We start from the raw sequence: 18,008 nt of genomic DNA, 5'->3' as shown, positions 1-18,008 counted from the left end.
TTATTTATAACTTCGTGAGAATTCTTACTGTAAAACCCTAAAACGCTAAGCCCCGTAAGATTCTTCCCTATCTCTCGTCACATAACCTACCGTACGATGTTTTGATCTCCTGTTAGGAGAACCCGACGGGAACTTAACTCGCAACATCGTACAACAATGTTGATTGCGCTCTTCGGGGAAGCGTATTGCATGGGTGTCTCAGCCGTGGTGTACGCCGCAGATGCCACAACTAGCGGCGATACGAATCCAACGCTTGAAGCAGTCGAAGCCGATGGTGACGGTGATTGGAGAGCTCTGTCGCCGAGGAATTGAGAAGAGCAGCAGGAAAATGAAGCTGAAGCAGCCATGGCAGAGTGTGACTCCGTTACAGTAGGTAGAGAAAATCTAGAAGGGATAAAGATTGGTCCGACGACAAGAGGTGAAAAGGGTCCATCTCCAACAACGACGCTTCGCCATCGTCGGAGACTAGAAGACTCCCAGTCTTCACCGTACAAGTTCACGATCGACTTGGCTACAATGTTGAGGGAACTAATAAGTGTGATCGTGATCCCATAACAGAACTTGGCACAAATCTCAAAAGCTTCAACTACGTCAGGAAACTCTGGAAGCTTGATTATGTTTTTGGGGTTTGTGACTTCAACGCAGAGATTCTGCAAGCGAGCGCATTTGGATAGAACTTCAGTCGTGTAGAACGTATTCGACTGTGTCCCTGATCAACGAGAACCACAACTAGTACCCTTTGAAGCGCGAATACGAAAGGCAAACTTTCCTCATTTGCTGAGAAAGGATGGAGATCTTGTGAGCGATAATGGCGATCCCGTCATTGTCAATGACCAAAAGAGCGTATGATCAAGTGTCTCGACATCGTTGTTGGCAGATTTTGTTCGGGAAGGTTAAAGAAAAGATGAACACAAGACTCTAATGAGACAAGCCATGGCAAAGGGGACAACATAACTCCCTTTTTCGATTTCCGTAAGAACGATTGAACGAATCAAGATGTAGTTATTCGTGTAAAATTGCAAACATGTCTCAACAATTGAGGCATCTTAAAAATACTTTCCGGTAACAAAACCCAAAACTTCCTGATGATCGCAAAAATTAAAGCAGACAGGCGGCGATATAAGTCCCAGACGAACGAAGACATTATTATTCAGGTAGAAACTTGAAAAAACTTCAAGCCTGGGTTCTGATCCAGAAAAAGATATGGAGAAAAAAAAAAAAACTGCAAGCCCTGGTAAACACAAGTTCGACGATCTCTCTCACTCTTACATCTGATTGCTTCCTGTCCGGGTTCCTTATCCCAAGCACCACTCATGGAATAATTGCTGAGATTATACTTCTCGAGCTATCATCTTCACAAGTCAAAAATTTAGGGAGACTACATAACTAGGTCGCGATCTTTCCATGGCAGCTAGCCCTCCTCTTCCCCCATACGTTGATGCTGAGATGAAGCTGCTTGCTTGCAATCAGAAAATCCAGAGACTGCCTAGGGGTAAATATGTCCAACAACTTGGTCAAGGTGCTCAGTCGAAGCTTATCTGCATCTTCTATTATCTTCCCCATAGCCGAAGCGTGGGCATTCATGGTGCCATCAACTTCATTTAAGGAGGACGACCCAGAACTATCGGCAGCAAAACTAACCAAAGGCTCATCCACTATGTTTTCCTGCAAACTGGCCAGCCGACTTGACAATTTGTCTTCCTCTCTCACAGTCCGAACGTGGAGGTCATTCACCTGGGAGAGCTGCACGTAGGAGAGCTCCGCGAGATTCCCTCGCCTAACCCCGCTCAGATACTCCTCCAGTTGCGCTTCCAGCTGGGAGCCGGAGAGGGTGTAGGCGAGTCGAATGAAGAAGGATGGCCTGCAACCACCTATCCACAGGAAGGAGTTCTCGTAGGATGTGCACCAAACGGGGCAAAACAAAGAAGGCGCATCCTCCTCGGAGAGTTTAAGACGGTGAAGCGTGTAGCTCTCGAAGTGTTCCAGGGATTTACGGATAAGGAGGCGAAGTTTGTTTTCGTCGTGGGCGTCGTGGAGGAGGGCCTCAGAGAGTTCTTCCAGGTCCGCCCTCTGCTGAGCGAGCCAATTCTGGTGGAAGCCTTTGTCCTCAGGGGGCATTTGGACGGGGCGAAGAAGGCGATGGTCGTTCAATTCGTGTAAGAAAAGAAAGATTGCGGAGGAAGAGATGGAGTTGGAACGGGAATTTATGGAAAGAATTGAGCCGAGTGCCCACGCATTGGTCGTGGCGGAGCGAGGAAAAGGTTTACAGTGTGCGTTGAGATGCGAGGTTTTTTTGTTGCTAGCGGGTTGTGAGGTCGGAAAAGGGCGGAAAAGTCAGATCATATTTGGCCGTTTAAGGGCTTCCTTTGTTTCTTTTCCGGTAGGAAAAGGGCGATGCTTTGTCACAGTTGAGCCCTCCCAGGCACTCCTACGTGTTATCCGGGCAGGGATTAACATTATCATTTAACTCACTGATATCACTAGGACAGGCTTGAAGGTGCAAGCTGTTTTGTTGTCGAGAAGCAGGAGAGGTGGATTCCGGGCGTGCTAATCTCCACCTCCACCACGGCCTCTAATTAACAGCACGCATACCACCCCTACCCTTGGCCCTTTCCTTCTCAGATTTCCGATGTCTAAGCTTGGCGTCTTACTCAGCCGACATGATATTTTGATTCTGACGCGGGTCTCTACGCTTAACCTCTAACCATGATTGGGAATTGGACGGCGCCGAGGATCCATCTCATCAGATTCCATACTCCAATCCGGGCGTGCTAATCTCCACCTCCACGACGGCCTCTAATTACCCTTGGCCCTTTCCTTCTCAGATTTCCGATGTCTAAGCTTGGCGTCTTACTCAGCCGACATGATCTTTTGATTCTGACGCGGGTCACTACGCTTAACCTCTCACCATGATTGGGAATTGGACGGCACCGAGGATGCATCTCATCAGATTCCATACTCCAATCCGGGCGTGCTAATCTCCACCCCCACCACGGCCTCTAATTAACAGCACGCAGACCACCCCTACCCTTGGCCCTTTCCTTCTCGGATTTCCGATGTCTAAGCTTGGCGACTTACTCAGCCGACATGACCTTTTGATTCTGACGCGGGTCTCTACGCTTAACCTCTGACCATGATTGGGAATTGGACGGCGCTGAGGATGCATCTCATCAGATTTGCTAATCTCCACCTCCACCACGGCCTCTAATTAACAGCACGCAGACCACCCCTACCCTTGGCCCTTTCCTGCTCAGATTTCCGATGTCTAAGCTTGGCGTCTTACTCAGCCGACATGACCTTTTGATTCTGACGCGGGTCTCTACGCTTAACCTCTGACCATGATTGGGAATTGAACGGCGCTGAGGATGCATCTCATCAGATTCCATACTCCAATCCGAGCGTGCTAATCTCCACCTCCATCACGGCCTCTAATTAACAGCACGCAGACCACCCCTACCCTTGGCCCTTTCCTGCTCAGATTTCCGATGTCTAAGCTTGGCGTCTTACTCAGCCGACATGACCTTTGGATTCTGACGCGGGTCTCTACGCTTAACCTCTGACCATGATTGAGAATTGGACGGCGCTGAGGATGCATCTCATCAGATTCCATACTCCAATCCAGGAGTGCTAATCTCCACCTCCACCACGGCCTCTAATTAACAGCACGCAGACCACCTCTACCCTTGGCCCTTTCCTGCTCAGATTTCCGATGTCTAAGCTTGGCGTCTTACGCAGCCGATATGATCTTTTGATTCTGACGCGGGTCCCTACGCTTAACCTCTGACAATGATTGAGAATTGAACGGCGCTGAGGATGCATCTCATCAGATTCCATACTCCAATCCGGGCGTGCTAATCTCCACCTCAACCGCGGCCTCTAATTAACAGCACGCAGACCACCCCTACCCTTGGCTCTTTCCTTCTCAGATTTCCGATGTCTAAACTTGTCGTCTTACTCAGCCGACATGATCTTTTGATTCTGACGCGGATCTCTACGCTTAACCTCTGACCATGATTGGGAATTGGACGGCGCTGAAGATGCATCTCATCAGATTCCATACTCCAATTCGATAATTCGGTGGCACCGCATAATCCCACCATATGATCCAATCCGACGAGGGCGGGGTCTGCGTTTTAAAAAACACTCACGAAGCTTTAATTGTTTATGTGTGCAGTCAAAAGCAATAGTAAGCTTTGATTGTTTATGTGTCACTACGTCATCAGTGCAGTAAACATAGATCGATACGTCGTCTGCCACATCATCTGTCACATAAATTGCCATGTCATTAAATAAAAAATTAAATAATTTTTTAAAAAAATAAAAAAATCAGATACATTTTTTATTACCTAATATCTACAATATTGGACATTTATCTTTGGGAAAAGTAATAAATTTTATGTCTTTAAGCCTAAAAATTATTTTAAAGTTTAAAAATACAATTTATTTGTATAATTTTTATCACATTATTTAAAAAATAATAAATTATTAAAAATATATATTAGTTAATTAAAAATCTTACAACACCTTTTATTATCAATTAAAATTATTTATTAACTGAAAAATATGAAAATTTTACTTGAGTTTAAAAAATAAATATACCGGTACACTTTTTATTACCTTATATTTAAAATAATAATTTATAAAAAATCTTATTCTTACTATTTTAACACCTTTTTATTATTGATTTAAAATTTATTTTAATAAAATTTTTTGAAAATTTTAGTTTTGAGTTTAAAAATCAAATTTACCAATACGTTTTTTTCAAATTTATTATTACCTTATATTTAAAATAATTAAAAATAAAATAAATATATAATTAATTAAAAAATCTTACTCTTACTAATTTAACATATTTTATTATCGATTTAAAATATTTTTTAATTTTTTAATTGAGAGGGGGGCGTCGAGGACGAGCAGTGGGGAGCGGCGACTGCAGACATTGCGAGAGGGGAGAGGAGGCCGAGGCTGTGCGGCAGTGAGAGGGTGAGAGCGTGAGAGTAGAGGGGGCAAGAGGAGAGAAGAGGAGAAAGATGAGAGGGGATATGTAAGGCATTTAAAACAACTTATTTTGAAAAACAATGTCTATGGTTGAATATGGTGAGGATTATTTAATTTTTTATTTAATGACGTGTCAACTTATGTGACAAATGACGTGGTAAAATAATGACATGGCAGACGATGTGTTGATCTATGTTTACTGCTTTGATGATGTGGTAACACATAAGCTTACGTGTTATTTTTTATTGCACACAGCCATTTGACATGTCAAAATTAGAAATATTTTGATGATATCAGTGTTTTTGAAAATAATTTATTTTAAATAAGTATTTTAGAAAAATTCCCTTGGATAAATAAAGTGAAACAGTCGTAACGTCCGATTCTCTCACGCACCTCACCCTTCCAGTAAAGCCTACCCAACTTTTACTATTTTGAGCTTCTCTGCTCCGCCCCTTCCGGTTTCTTCATTCTGATACAGTTGTTTCTCTGCTTCCCTTTGAAGAAGGGATTTAGAGAAATTAAGAAAAAAAAAAAGTTGCCGGAAAACTTTTCTCTTCTCCCAGGAGGTGGAATCTTCTGCCATGGTTCGATTCTTTCCATATCTCCCTTCAGCTCTGCAACCAGAACAGCAAAATGCAAGCCCGAATTGGGTTTGAGTCTGGCTTCAGTCATCTGGGTTCGCTGGGAAGGGGGGGAGATATGGACAAAAAGGGATCGATTTTGATGCAGCGATACGAACTTGGCCGGCTGCTCGGCCAAGGAACCTTCGCCAAGGTCTACCATGCGAGGAACATAGTCTCCGGTGAGAACGTCGCCATTAAAATTATCGACAAAGAGAAGATAGTGAAGGTTGGTATGATCCAGCAGATCAAGAGAGAGATATCTGTAATGAGATTGGTGAGTCACCCCAACATCGTCCAGCTCGACGAAGTCATGGCCACCAAAACTAAAATATATTTCATAATGGAATATGTGAAAGGTGGGGAGCTCTTCAACAGGGTAGCGAAAGGGAGGTTAAAGGAGGACGTGGCGCGGAAATATTTCCAGCAATTGATTGGCGCCATCGATTTCTGTCATAGCCGGGGTGTCTACCACCGCGACCTCAAGCCAGAGAACCTGCTCCTGAACGAGGACGGCAGCCTCAAGGTATCCGATTTTGGGTTGAGTGCTCTCGGAGAGTCCCGCAGACAAGATGGCCTCCTCCACACTACCTGCGGTACACCGGCGTATGTCGCGCCTGAGATCATCAATAAGAAGGGCTACGATGGGGCCAAGGCAGACATTTGGTCGTGTGGGGTTGTTCTCTTTGTTTTAATGGCAGGTTATCTTCCCTTTCATGATTCAAATCTGATGGAGATGTACAGAAAGATTAGCAGAGGAGACTTCAAGTGCCCGCAGTGGTTCTCGCCAGAGTTGCGCAAGCTTCTGTCCAGGATCCTCGACCCCAACCCGGCAACCAGGATTACCATAGCCAAGCTGACAGAAAATCCGTGGTTTAAGAAGGGATTTAAGCCCGTTACGACTCATCCTCCTCAAGAATGTTCCATCGATTCCATGGATATTTTCACCCTGGATAGCAATGAAGTAGGCAACACCATAGCTGGTAGCTCCAGCTCCATGAAACCCACTTGCATGAATGCGTTCGATATCATCTCTCTCTCAGCAGGATTCAACCTCTCGGGCCTGTTCGAGAGTCCAAAACATCACCAGGCACAGGCGCGTTTCACTTCTCAGAAGCCTGCGTCTACAATTGTATCAAAACTAGAGGAGATTGCTCAAATGGAGTGCTTTAAGGTGAAGAAGCAGGATGGAATGCTCAAGCTACAGGGAAGCAAACAAGGCAGAAAGGGGCAGTTAGCCATTGACGCAGAGATATATGAGGTGACCCCCTCCTTTTATGTGGTGGACGTCAAGAAAAAGGCTGGAGACACCTTAGAGTACAAGAAGTTTTGCGATCAAGACCTCAAACCATCTCTCAAAGATATTGTTTGGACTTGGCAGAGCGGAGACCAGCAACAAAACCAACTAGTCCCATCAGGATAACTATAACCAATCATTGCTGTTACTCCCAATCACGATGATAAATTCAACCTGTGATAGGTCTCTGGGCACCAGCAGTCCACATTCTCTCCTGTAAAAGCAATTAGAAGCTTGATTTCTGGTCCTATTTTAAATATTATGTCCTTTTGTAAATTGTTTTCCAGCTTACACCCAACATGCATTTATTTTGTAAAGTTTGGGCATGTAGGACATCTCTCTTGTAAGGATCTCGTCAGTCTCAGTATTCAGTTCAGAACTACAGATGACAAAAGTTGTAGCATTTCCCGGGAGCCACAAACACCAGCACCCATGCCTCCACTCATGCTTGAACCCATTCATGACTAAGAAAGAAGAGGAAAGGCACGCTTGGGACAGAAATACAATTCCTTTTGCATCATCTTGCAGCTGTTGTACCCTTTTATTCGAGTGAGCTATTTCGATACATTTATTGATAAGCACTAAAGTATTTTACTCTGAATAGACATGCGAGCTCACATGTTAGTTAAAGAACCCATGCAGACCTACTTAAACATGAGAAAAAAACTGGAGTTGCACAAGAAGTGCAAGAATAAGAAAGTCGTAAAGTAATTTGTCAAAAAAAAAAAAAAAAAAGTCATAAAGTAAATCCAAGGCAGGTCCCAATGTGAACCATCACTGGCATGATTGGAGAAGTGCATTGCAATCTTATACAAGAGGAAATCAGCTGGATTTGAATATATACATTATTAAAAGTCTACCACAACATGAATGATTTTGCTTCTACCAAAGAAGAAAGTAAATTTTCCTTCCAAGAACCCCAGGCAATTACATTTCAGCTCCTACCACACAACCATCACAGCACGAGCAATGTAAGACTGCTGATAACAAATCTCTTTATAGCAAACTTTCACTCTTTGAAGCGATAGACTTATTTAAATTCCATCATCTAGTCGAGTTAATATCTTTCTGATTAAACCAACTATGTCATTTCCTTTATCCAAAACAGAATATCATAAATGGTACAATATTTTACCTAAGAAAAATAATGGCTCTCACATGTCCTTCCATGTCGCCTAAATTTCTTCATCTCAAATTTTCAGAAGTGGACAAAATAAAGAAATTACTGAAATTTTTCCAATATCTGGCTCCAGATTGTCACGAGCTGCCCACCCTAGCCCGTGACAAGATGCACTCCCTCAAAAGCTATTTTGCTTCCAAATAATGGATCATTTCACAAATGATACTTGGTCAAGAAGGTTTAGTAAAAATATAATTTTTTTGCTCATGAAATTTCACACTTTGAACCATAGGATAAGCGCCTTCAGACATTGCCCTTCCTCGCCTCACAAACTACTACTCTATTCCTCTTTTTCTTGATTCCAATTAGTTTGTTCCCATTGCAACCAAGGTATTCAAAAGTTACCCAGAAAAAAAAAAAAAAAAAAAAAAAAAAAGGTATCCCATGCATCAATTTTATAAAGCAAACTTTTGAACTTACCTACCAAAACAAGACAGTTCTACTGAAATAGTCATAATCTGCTTCTTCAGTTGTTATTATATGTGGTATCACTAACCTTCGTATCTACCACTCATAGTGCACATTTGAAACAAGCAATATCATTTAAATTCCTAATCACTGATCAGAAAGAGAACACTTAAAGATTTAAATGTGTATCCTAAATCCACCTTGAATGCAATGGCATTGTAAGTACCCTTCTAGCAATACTGCTATTCAAAATAAAAAAAGAGAGTATGTATACACTAATCAAAGATGCACTTCTGTTGACTTTTACATGAAAAGGAAAGACAGAGATTTCAGTTCTGTTATCACTCAAGGAAAGCTTTACTACTGAATTTTTCAAAAAAAAGAAATCCCCAATGAATAAGCAGTAGCTATACGAAGAAGAATCTGAATATAGAATGCAAGCAAAAAAAATAAAAAAATCCATTGACAGAATTACACGGAAAATTTCAATTTGTTTGCGCTGGTTTTAAGGATGTAAAATATCAATCTAATCCCTTTTGTCACACAAAAAGTTACAAAATACCCAGTCACTCAGGGATGTCACACATTTCTACAGCAATAGCAGCACAAACATAGTTATCGAAACAACTCAAGCAACAGAATTATAGAACTTGCTCTATGTCCTGTTTGTCACGGTAATTACCAGAACTGCAGATTTGTCAAATTTTAAAGGGGCTTGTGATCTAATGATAGCTGGACTACATGTAAAACTTAAAATTCGATATAGAAATTGCAAAGATTTTGCTTGTCAATGACCCATTCCATGAACCTGATCAGTCATCTCCTTCGTCAAATTAAGTTGGTGTACAAGTTTTGGACATCTAACGAAACGAAAACCCTACTTGTCCCGAATGCGGCGGATATAGAGCCTCACCAAAAGACTCTTCCATAAACAAAATCAATCAATAGGAGAAGGATAACCTCGTCATGATCTGACAGCTTCATTCACTACAGTTGGATTTTCAGACACTTGGGCAGTTTTCAGCGCTGATTTCCGCTCGTAATCTCGGTACCGATTTATTGCAACGGTGCAGATGACTGCGAAGCGTGGGAAGAATTTAGCAAAGATAGTAAAACAGGAAAAGATGGGAGTTCGAAAAGAAACTAAGAAAAAGCGAGGGAAGAAACTTTGATGTACCTCCGGCACCGACGAAAGAGAAGAAGCGAACAAGAGTGCTTCCAATTTCTTCTCCCACCATGACGGCGCAGACCTAGTTACGGTTCACCCGAGAAAAGCCCAAAAAACTCGACCTTGCCGTCGACCCGATACTTAATTGTGAAATCGCAATGCGTGGCTGACGTGGTAGATGACCTCAAATTGTAAATAAACTATCACCATCACGGAGGCAGGAGACAGGGCGATGGCCGCAAAACTTCCTGAAATTCCGCGTCAATCAGAGCCTTCAAGGGATCATCTTTCCGTTGGTTTTCGTCTACATTCATTTTGTCAGATGATTAACAGGATCATAATGATTAGTGATCATGACTAAACCCCGAGATGGCTATTAAATAAGCCTGAAATTTAACAAGGTTCGTTGTTTGTAGTTAGAAAAGACAGTGAAGAAACAAGGTATTAGAAAAAGTATTCTGGATTAGTGGAAGCTTCCTCCTTGCGTGTAGCATCGGAAACGATCAAAGCAAATAATGAATTTTAAAGCATACTTGGAGACTTCTGTCTGGTTGCTAATGTCATCATTTTAATTGCATAATGGTACCCACTACCCTCTTGCTGATTAAAGAATCTAAATCAAGATTTTATTGATGATGACGGCAGAAATCATGATGCATAAGCGTCAAATCTCAAAATTTGCACTGATTATGAGACGGTTCTTACGAGCAGAATCTGATCGATCAAAGTTGGAAGGGTCGCAACCACTTCAGCCTGCCGAACTGGTCATTCCCATCCCGTGAATCTCAAGCTCCTCGTCGTCTTCGACAGGCCCCTGAATCTGAATCTCCTGAATATGTAGTTCATACTTTCTGCTGCAAAGACTTCCCCATTTTGCTAAATCCATTCAAGGATTACAAGTTTTTCAGTCGAAGAAAAGAAACCAAAAAAGAAAAAACTTACAAACATGAGTTGTTTTATTTCCTTCTCGTTATGGGTGTCATCTTCCTAAACTTTACACAGCTCCTGGGTTCTGCTCTAATTCCGAATCGAGGATGTCCAAGCTTCCACCTAGCTAGCTGACTGTTCGTTAATTCTCGCGAGAAAGACGAACAATCTATTGCCCATTAACCATGTTCATTGAAATACAAATGCAATCTCCACCAGCCTTCAAAACTCGTACAGAATTACCACAACAGACATTAATCATTTCCTCCAAACATCTGGAATTGCAGAAGATGGAACAATTCAGAACACGGAATTATACGATTTGTATTTTTTCTGAAAAAAGACAAAATCTTTATCTGAAGTTGGACGTACAAATTCATCGGAGACGAGAAAGCAGAGAATAAATACTCTGTACCTACCAGACCACCAGAAATTCGAGTTCCAAGCTCTATGAGTAAAAGAATTACGCAAGGAGAAGGCAAAATAAAGAAGAAGAAGAAAAAAAACTAGCTAGATATGATACAAACTACAGACACTCCAAGAAATAAGTTTAAAAAAAAAATATTTACGGAGAAGAACATACGTCCGAGTTCAGTCTCCCTATTCAGTGTCAGAAGCCAAGGAAGAAGAATCGTCGTGCACAAGATTCCGTAATCCGGGCTTCAGTTCCTGATTGCAAAACTCTTCGTATTCACCTTTATCCCCTGCTTTCTTCTTAACCTCCACGACCATCAGTGATGGTGTGAGCTCAAATATCTCTGCAGCGATTGTCAAAGGTCCCTTCTCCCCTTCTCTGGAACCTTCCAAACTGACCCTACAGTCCTTCTTTCTCACAGAGAAGCTCACCACCTTTGCAATCTCCTCCAATTTGGATATAATTTTAGGTACAGACGCCCCCGAAAGAAATCTCGCTTCCTCCCCACCCTCCTCAAACAAACCAGACAAGTCGAATCCCTGTGAGAAGGAAATTATATCGAACGCATTAAGACTTGCAGGCCTTGGGAGGCCCAATCTTCGCCGTTCCGGAAAGGATTCTGGCTCCGATTCGGCTTCTGAAAGTTCCGATTTGACGGATCCGTCCGTGTCTTCGTCTTCGACGGTGCAGAATCGATCATCCTCAATATAGAATTTAATGTGCTTGAAGCCTTTCTTGAACCATCTATTTTCCATGATTTCTGGGATGGTGATCCTCGTTTCGGGATTCGTATCAAGAAGGCGAGTCAGCAGACGAGACAGGTCAGAAGAGAACCACCGAGGGCACCGAAATTCGCCCTTGTAGATCTTCCGATACATCGCCATGATGTTTTGGTCGTGGAAGGGAGGATAACCGGCCATGAGAACAAACAGAATGACGCCACAGGACCAGAGATCGACCTTGGCCGCGTCGTACCCCTTTCTCGCAAGAACCTCCGGAGCAACATATGCCGGCGTTCCACAAAACGTGTGAAAGAGCCCGTCCTGACGGATCTGATCAGAAACGGCGCTCAATCCGAAATCGGAAACCTTCAAATCTCCGTTTTCATCCAACAAGAGATTCTCCGGCTTGAGGTCCCTATGATAGACGCCCCTGGCGTGACAGAATGCGACGGCGGAGATTAATTGCTGAAAATACTTGCGAGCCGTCTCCTCCCGCAATCTCCCCTTGGCGACCCGATTAAAGAGCTCGCCACCTTTGACGAACTCCATGACGAAATAGATTTTGGATTTGGTAGCCATAACCTCAAAGAGCCGGACGATATTGGGATGCCTGACGCGGCGCAAGATGGAGATCTCCCGCTTGATGTGGGCCATGAGACCGCCTTTGAGGATCTTCTCCTTGTCGAGGACCTTAATGGCGACGCTGTCCCCAGATTTGACGTTCCGCGCGTGATAAACCTTGGCAAAGGTGCCATGGCCGAGGAGCTTCCCGAGCTCGAACCGGCCAAGGAGAGGAGACCGATTACCCTTGTTCTTGAAATCCGCCATGGAAGTCGTCTCAATTCTCAAGGTAGAGGAGGAGAATTCTCCATCAAACCCGTAAACCTTATTTCAGACTCCAAAACAACGATGTCTCAGCGTCGACGTGCTTTCTTTCTTTCGTTTTAGGTCTTACTTCCGCGTATGAATCGAACCGATCATTTGAAGAGGCGGAGAGTAGACGGAGAGGCAAGGGAGGAACTTTTGCCAGCTCACCTTCGAGGGGGGAGCGCGTCGTAAGTGATAATAACCTCGTGGACGGAGGAGGGAAGGGCAGGTGGACTTGGAAAGAGCGGCAGACATCTAGAGGATGATCTGGAGACCAATTACATGCAGCAAGTGTTGCCACATAAACCAGTAAAAGTGGCCGCATCGCGTTTGCTGACCTGTGATTGGGTCCAACCTTCGTGACCCTACACAGAACCCTAATTCCTTATTTTATTTTTTAATCACACAAATGTCATTTATTTATTAAAAAAACGGACCTGAATGGTCTGGTCCATAGAATGGGTTGCAATCAGGTTAGCTTAGCTAACCGGGGGTTAGTAGGTTGTCGGAGAAAAGGGGTGTTAGCATCAAATCAGGTACCTATTGTGGTCCAAAATAAGGAACCGTGCTGAAGATCATTTATCCGTGACATCCGAGGATGGGATGACTCTCACACGTGAGCTCAACAAGAAAAATCGGCAAAGTCGGTCTGGGTCTGTCCTTCTCGGCCATTTTTCTTACTTGTTAAGGCATCCCCTTTTCGGGTGGAGCGCAACGGTTCCAAAGCATGGGTGGTTGATCTTAAATGATCACGTCACGACTTTTTGGAAGTCAGCGATCACACCGAGTTCCCCGCTGTGAGATGGACAAGGCACCTCCTCATGATTTGGTGAGTCACGTCTCTGTGTGCCACGCGGGGTTCTGGAAAGGAAGCAAAACCGCCGCAGACTCGTTTCGGTGGTGGTGCAATGGCCTATTCCCGTCCTACAGCCTCTACTGTACTCTACAATATCCGGATCTCATTTCATCCCACCCCGGACACCTTTCGCGCTATTTCTCAATTTTTGTCATTAACCTCCTGGCTAGCTAGCAGATCCTTACAGACGAAGTAAGAAAAAGAGAAATCGAATATGCGTTTGCGGCAGTATTTATATCCGCCTACATCTCCCTGGCTCGGCCCTGATGGCTGTTGATCTCAATCACGCCACCTATTCCTTCGAGTCTTTCTTCCGCCAATGGCTCCTCAACCAGGAGGAGTACCTGCGGCAGCTGCTCTCCGCGCGCCATCACGGGGGCCAGCAGCAGCAGGAACTGGAAAGCCTTCTCTCCCGTGTCCTCCGCCATTACCAGAATTACTACGATGAGAAGTCCCGATGCGCCCACGTCGACGTCTTGCAGTTCTTCTCGCCCCTTTGGCTGACGGCGCTGGAGAAAACGTTCCTTTGGATAGGAGGTTGGAAACCGTCATTGGCGTTCCGGATCTTAGACAACTCGGTGGGGGGCCTGTCGCCGGAGGAGATGCGAAGCATCCAGCAGTTGAGGGCGGAGACGCGAGTTCGGGAGCTGGAGCTGACGGAAGAGCTGGCTAAGATTCAGGAGAGTTTAGGGGGGCAGACGGTGTTAGAGCAAGCGAAGAGAGTGGGGAAGCTCAAGGATGGAGTGGGGAGGGAGGTGGAGGTGGTGTTGGAGCCGCTCCACCTGTCGCTGGAGGCGCTCCTAGAGGCTGCTGATAGTCTAAGGGTGTCGACGGTTAAAAAGATAGTGGAGATCCTGGGGGAGGTCCGTACAGTCGATTTTCTGGCCGCTGCGGCGCAGCTTCATCTGGGGATAAGGAGGAAGGGCATGCAGAGGGAGACGGGTTGGAAGGGGGAAGGAGAAGCTCGTTAAGGATCAGATACGGTGTCGTATTTTCCGTCTCAGAAGTAGTCCGCTTTTCCCCATGCCTCCACTCTTTTATTTTATTTATAGTCCCAAATCCATGTTTTGCCGAGGACTGGACTGTGACGGTAGCAAGCAACAGAGCTTCCATTGAAATCAAGTGGAAGACGATGAGTTACAGTGTCAGTAGGCATCGGTAGTGGGTGTGGTACTTTTTTTAGTCGAAACTGTAGTGGCTTCCTTTGCTGTACTAAGGTTTTTCACCGAATAATATTACCAATAACTATTATTAGCTATTATTCACTCCCATGATATCAGTCCGCCGCTTCCAACTAATCGGAAATTCGGACTAGTTGCTGAAACTATTTATGTTGGCGGGCGGTTTGTTTTAAGCTTTTCTTAGCCGAGGAAGGGAAGGGAACAAAGGGATTCAATCCTCCCCGTGCAGACCCAAAGCTATTCATTTAACAAAATTTTAAATTAAAGGTGCAAGAACAGCCGCCGGGAAAGCTTCGTCGCGGTGGCTCTGTCATTTCCGTCGGGTATAAGCCGGCGGAAGGGCCAAGGCGGATCGCACTCGTTGGTGTCGCGTGAACCTGTCAGTTAAGCGCAACGAGAAAAAAATCGTCAACAAAGAATAGTTGACCACCCCAAATGACACCAGCCAATAGCGCCCTTCACGGCTTCCACCGTCATTAATTAATTCTGACTTGTCTTATTTATCAATCTATAAAAAATTAATCCACGTACACCGTAAGATCTAAAAGGAAGATTAATTTTCGGCTTATCTTCTTTCTGTTACGGCGTACAAATAAAAACACCGTGACAAACAAACAAACAAATTACCAAAAAGTAGGAAACGCTACCTTCCCTCCTGGATGACATCTGAACTGGACAAAGAGACCGAAGAGGAAAGCGACTCTCTGAGCTCTTCAAAAGTCGGGTGGGCCCGCTTCCTTGAGCCGTAATACTTTGACCACGTCGTCCGATCCTTTACCTTCACCTTCTCTAGCAGCGATGCCTCCATCCCTTCCACCAGTTTGTCCACGTACTTTTCCCCTCTCGTGGGTCCCTCCATGGCCCGCACCACGGTTCTCATATCCGGTCGCGCCTCCGGGTCCGGGTACGTGCACAGTAACCCCAGTCGTATTACCCACTCCACCTCGTCTTCCGAGAAACTCCCGCACCGCCTCAGCCGCTCGTCCAGCACCTGCGTCAGCTCGTCTTTCTCCATCAGGCCCCACACCCATTCCACCAGCGGCGGCTTCCCCTCCTCCACCGGCCGCCTCCCGCACGCCACTTCCAGAATCAGGACGCCGAACCCGAATATGTCCGACTTCGGACCTGCTTTCCCGCTCACGAGCACCTCCGGTGCCATATACCCGACCGTTCCGACCACGCGCGTCGTACTCGCGAGGTGAGAATGGCGCTGCATGCGAGCAAGGCCGAAGTCGCCCAATCGGCCGTTCATCTCTTCGTCCAACATCACGTTACTCGCTTTGATATCTCTGTGTAGGACCCGGGATTCCCAGCCTTCGTGGAGGTACAAGACGGCGGACGCCACGTCTCGCAGGATTTTCACTCGAGCTTCCCAGTTCAGAGCCATATCCTCCGAGCAGTCGAATATCCACTTGTCCAAGCTCCCGTTCTCCATGTAATCGTAGACGAGCATCAGGCTGCCTCTCTCCCTTTTGCACCAGCCCCGGAGAGACACCAGGTTTCGGTGCTTCAGCCGGCCCAGGCTCGATACTTCCGATAGAAACTCCCGCACGGCTTCTTCGCTCCCTTGGTTAATACATTTTATGGCGACTTCGGTTCCTTCGCTGAGAACCCCTTTGTACACCTTGCCGTTCCCGCCAATCCCGATAAGTTTTTCTTCTGAGAAACCTTTGGTGGCATAGTGAATATCCTGGTAACTGATGCGGTGCGGCCAGTACTCCAGTTCCCACTCTTCAGTTGCTTCTTCGTCTCTCTCTTTACGTTTTCTTCGCGATATACGCAACCAAATTAGAGTAACCGCCAGGACGGATGCGACGAACAGGACCACCGCGACCGAGACTCCAGCGATGAAACCTCTCGATTTGTGAAACGAGGTCTTATTCTTGGGAAGAAAAGAGGGCAAATTGGTGGTAATTAGAGCCTCGTGAGCAGAAAAATTCGTGTTGCTGAAGCTCCAAGCCAGTATCTTGTGGCCTTCAACCAACATTCCTGTGGCGGCGCAGAATCCCACATACATTTCGTCAAAGAAGATGTCGGCCAGATCGAGGGGAATAGAGAGTAGAGGACGTTTGGGCTTGCGAACGCCGGCGGGGGCCATGGAGACTGTGACGGTGAGATTCGCGTAGTCGATCCAAGCTTGGTAATTCGCGCCGTTGTTGAGGGTGAGATTAACGAAAGCCGAGGAATCGGTGTCGGGGTAATAGCCGGCGGTGTGGGCAGCTACGGAGGTCAAGGAATTGATATCTACGCCGACGTGGTTACCGTCTATGTCATCGAATTCGGGGTTCGCGAAGACATCGAACTCGACGGCGAAGACGTGGTTTCCGGGACTGCCGTCGTTGGTGCGGTTGAAGAGGCCGAGGTGTTGCGCCTGGTTCGCGCCAAGAGTGCCTGGAGACGGCGCGAACAAAAACGCGAGGCCATGGCCTGGCTGATAATTTCTCAGAGGGGGAATGGCAAAAATGAAAGAGGTGAAGAACGGAGAAGCAGAGGAGGAGGAATTGGAGGTTTTTGTGGGAATTTTGGCTTTGTACAGAGCTCGGCCCAAGGAGACAGTAGAATCGTTGGTGACGGCGAGGTGGCGTGATCGGATGGAGGCATCGGCGTACAAGAGCAAAGGGGATGGCCTGTCATCGAAGCCATTGAAGACGAATTCGACCCCTGAAGATAATCGAGGCACCAAGACGAATTGAACTAGGAGTAAAGGGAGAAGCACTAGATATTTCGCCATGGAGGAGGAGAAGACAGTCCCCCCTCCAAGCAAGATCTATCTGTACACAAAGATACGCACTTGTTTAAAGACCACGAACACGAAGTTTCTGGTCAAAGTTGGGAGGAAGAAGCCAGGACGAGGAAGGTATAGTGCTTAAACTCGAATCCTCGCCTTTCATAAATTCACAATAATGGTGTCACCTGTCTTCTTCCCCTCTTCATGTGCTATTTACATCTCTTTCTTGCCCATTACCGAATATGAGACAGGTGCCTCATGAATGGAAAACTCGGCTGCCGGAAGCACTGAGAACGGCAAATTGGTTTTCTATAGCTTTATTCTTATATTGGACATGGGTGGTGGTCGTAGTTAATCGGAAAATTATGGTTTGATAGGTTGCTGGAAGCCGACTTCAAAGTGATGACTCGAGAAAGAGCATAGATGATGTTACTGCGTACGGAACTTTAAAGAGATGTTGGTGGAGTAAAGAAAAAGGTTGGAGAAGAGGAGGAGATGGCTGAGTTCAGACACCTGCGATGTTGAGTCGGAGACCCTTTTTCTTCTCGTCTTTTTCATTGTCAATTTTCAATTATCAAACAAGCCGGCTGCCTGGGAATAGAGTCAACAAAACCTGAAGCCTCACTCTGTCGGTTTCATAT

The 18,008-nt window shown here is 45.4% G+C and overlaps 5 protein-coding genes across 7 annotated transcripts; 2 read left to right on the top strand and 3 right to left on the bottom strand.

Annotated features, from left to right (window-relative positions):
* Nucleotides 1-1,386: 1,386 nt before the first annotated feature.
* On the bottom strand, nt 1,387-2,118 carry LOC137963486 (protein DOG1-like 3). The gene has a single exon (XM_068810602.1). The coding sequence runs from the start codon at nt 2,116-2,118 to the stop codon at nt 1,387-1,389; it is 732 nt and encodes a 243-aa protein (XP_068666703.1).
* A 3,574-nt stretch (nt 2,119-5,692) lies between these two features.
* On the top strand, nt 5,693-7,392 carry LOC137962049 (CBL-interacting protein kinase 5). The gene has a single exon (XM_068808764.1). It carries the CDS (start codon nt 5,698-5,700, stop codon nt 7,039-7,041), a length of 1,344 nt encoding a protein of 447 aa, XP_068664865.1. The 5' UTR covers nt 5,693-5,697; the 3' UTR covers nt 7,042-7,392.
* A 1,662-nt stretch (nt 7,393-9,054) lies between these two features.
* On the bottom strand, nt 9,055-12,729 carry LOC137962551 (CBL-interacting serine/threonine-protein kinase 12-like). 3 transcript variants are annotated; one of them, XR_011115143.1, is made up of 5 exons: nt 11,182-12,729; nt 10,614-10,873; nt 10,377-10,525; nt 9,681-9,919; nt 9,055-9,580 (listed from the first exon to the last, which is right to left on the bottom strand). XR_011115143.1 is itself a non-coding variant. In XM_068809484.1 (2 exons), exon 1 carries the CDS (start codon nt 12,561-12,563, stop codon nt 11,199-11,201), a length of 1,365 nt encoding a protein of 454 aa, XP_068665585.1. In that variant the 5' UTR covers nt 12,564-12,729; the 3' UTR covers nt 10,317-10,873; nt 11,182-11,198. The 3 variants fall into 3 exon arrangements, 1 of the variants encoding a protein (XP_068665585.1); XR_011115142.1 differs by having other exon boundaries at nt 10,377-10,873; XM_068809484.1 differs by lacking the exons at nt 9,055-9,580; nt 9,681-9,919 and having other exon boundaries at nt 10,317-10,873.
* Nucleotides 12,730-13,680: 951 nt separating this feature from the next.
* On the top strand, nt 13,681-14,707 carry LOC137963910 (protein ZW2-like). The gene has a single exon (XM_068811144.1). The coding sequence runs from the start codon at nt 13,725-13,727 to the stop codon at nt 14,427-14,429; it is 705 nt and encodes a 234-aa protein (XP_068667245.1). The 5' UTR covers nt 13,681-13,724; the 3' UTR covers nt 14,430-14,707.
* Nucleotides 14,708-15,208: 501 nt separating this feature from the next.
* LOC137963800 (L-type lectin-domain containing receptor kinase VII.1-like) lies at nt 15,209-17,466 on the bottom strand. Its single transcript, XM_068811004.1, has one exon. The coding sequence runs from the start codon at nt 17,368-17,370 to the stop codon at nt 15,283-15,285; it is 2,088 nt and encodes a 695-aa protein (XP_068667105.1). The 5' UTR covers nt 17,371-17,466; the 3' UTR covers nt 15,209-15,282.
* Between the last annotated feature and the right edge of the window lie 542 nt (nt 17,467-18,008).

Source organism: Aristolochia californica, unplaced genomic scaffold (assembly GCF_029961685.1).
Source record: "Aristolochia californica isolate CCGP_79_NKW_82.1479 unplaced genomic scaffold, dmAriCali1.0.hap1 SCAF_4, whole genome shotgun sequence".
NCBI classification, from domain to species: Eukaryota; Viridiplantae; Streptophyta; class Magnoliopsida; order Piperales; family Aristolochiaceae; genus Aristolochia; species Aristolochia californica.
This window is presented reverse-complemented; position numbering and strand designations above follow the sequence as displayed.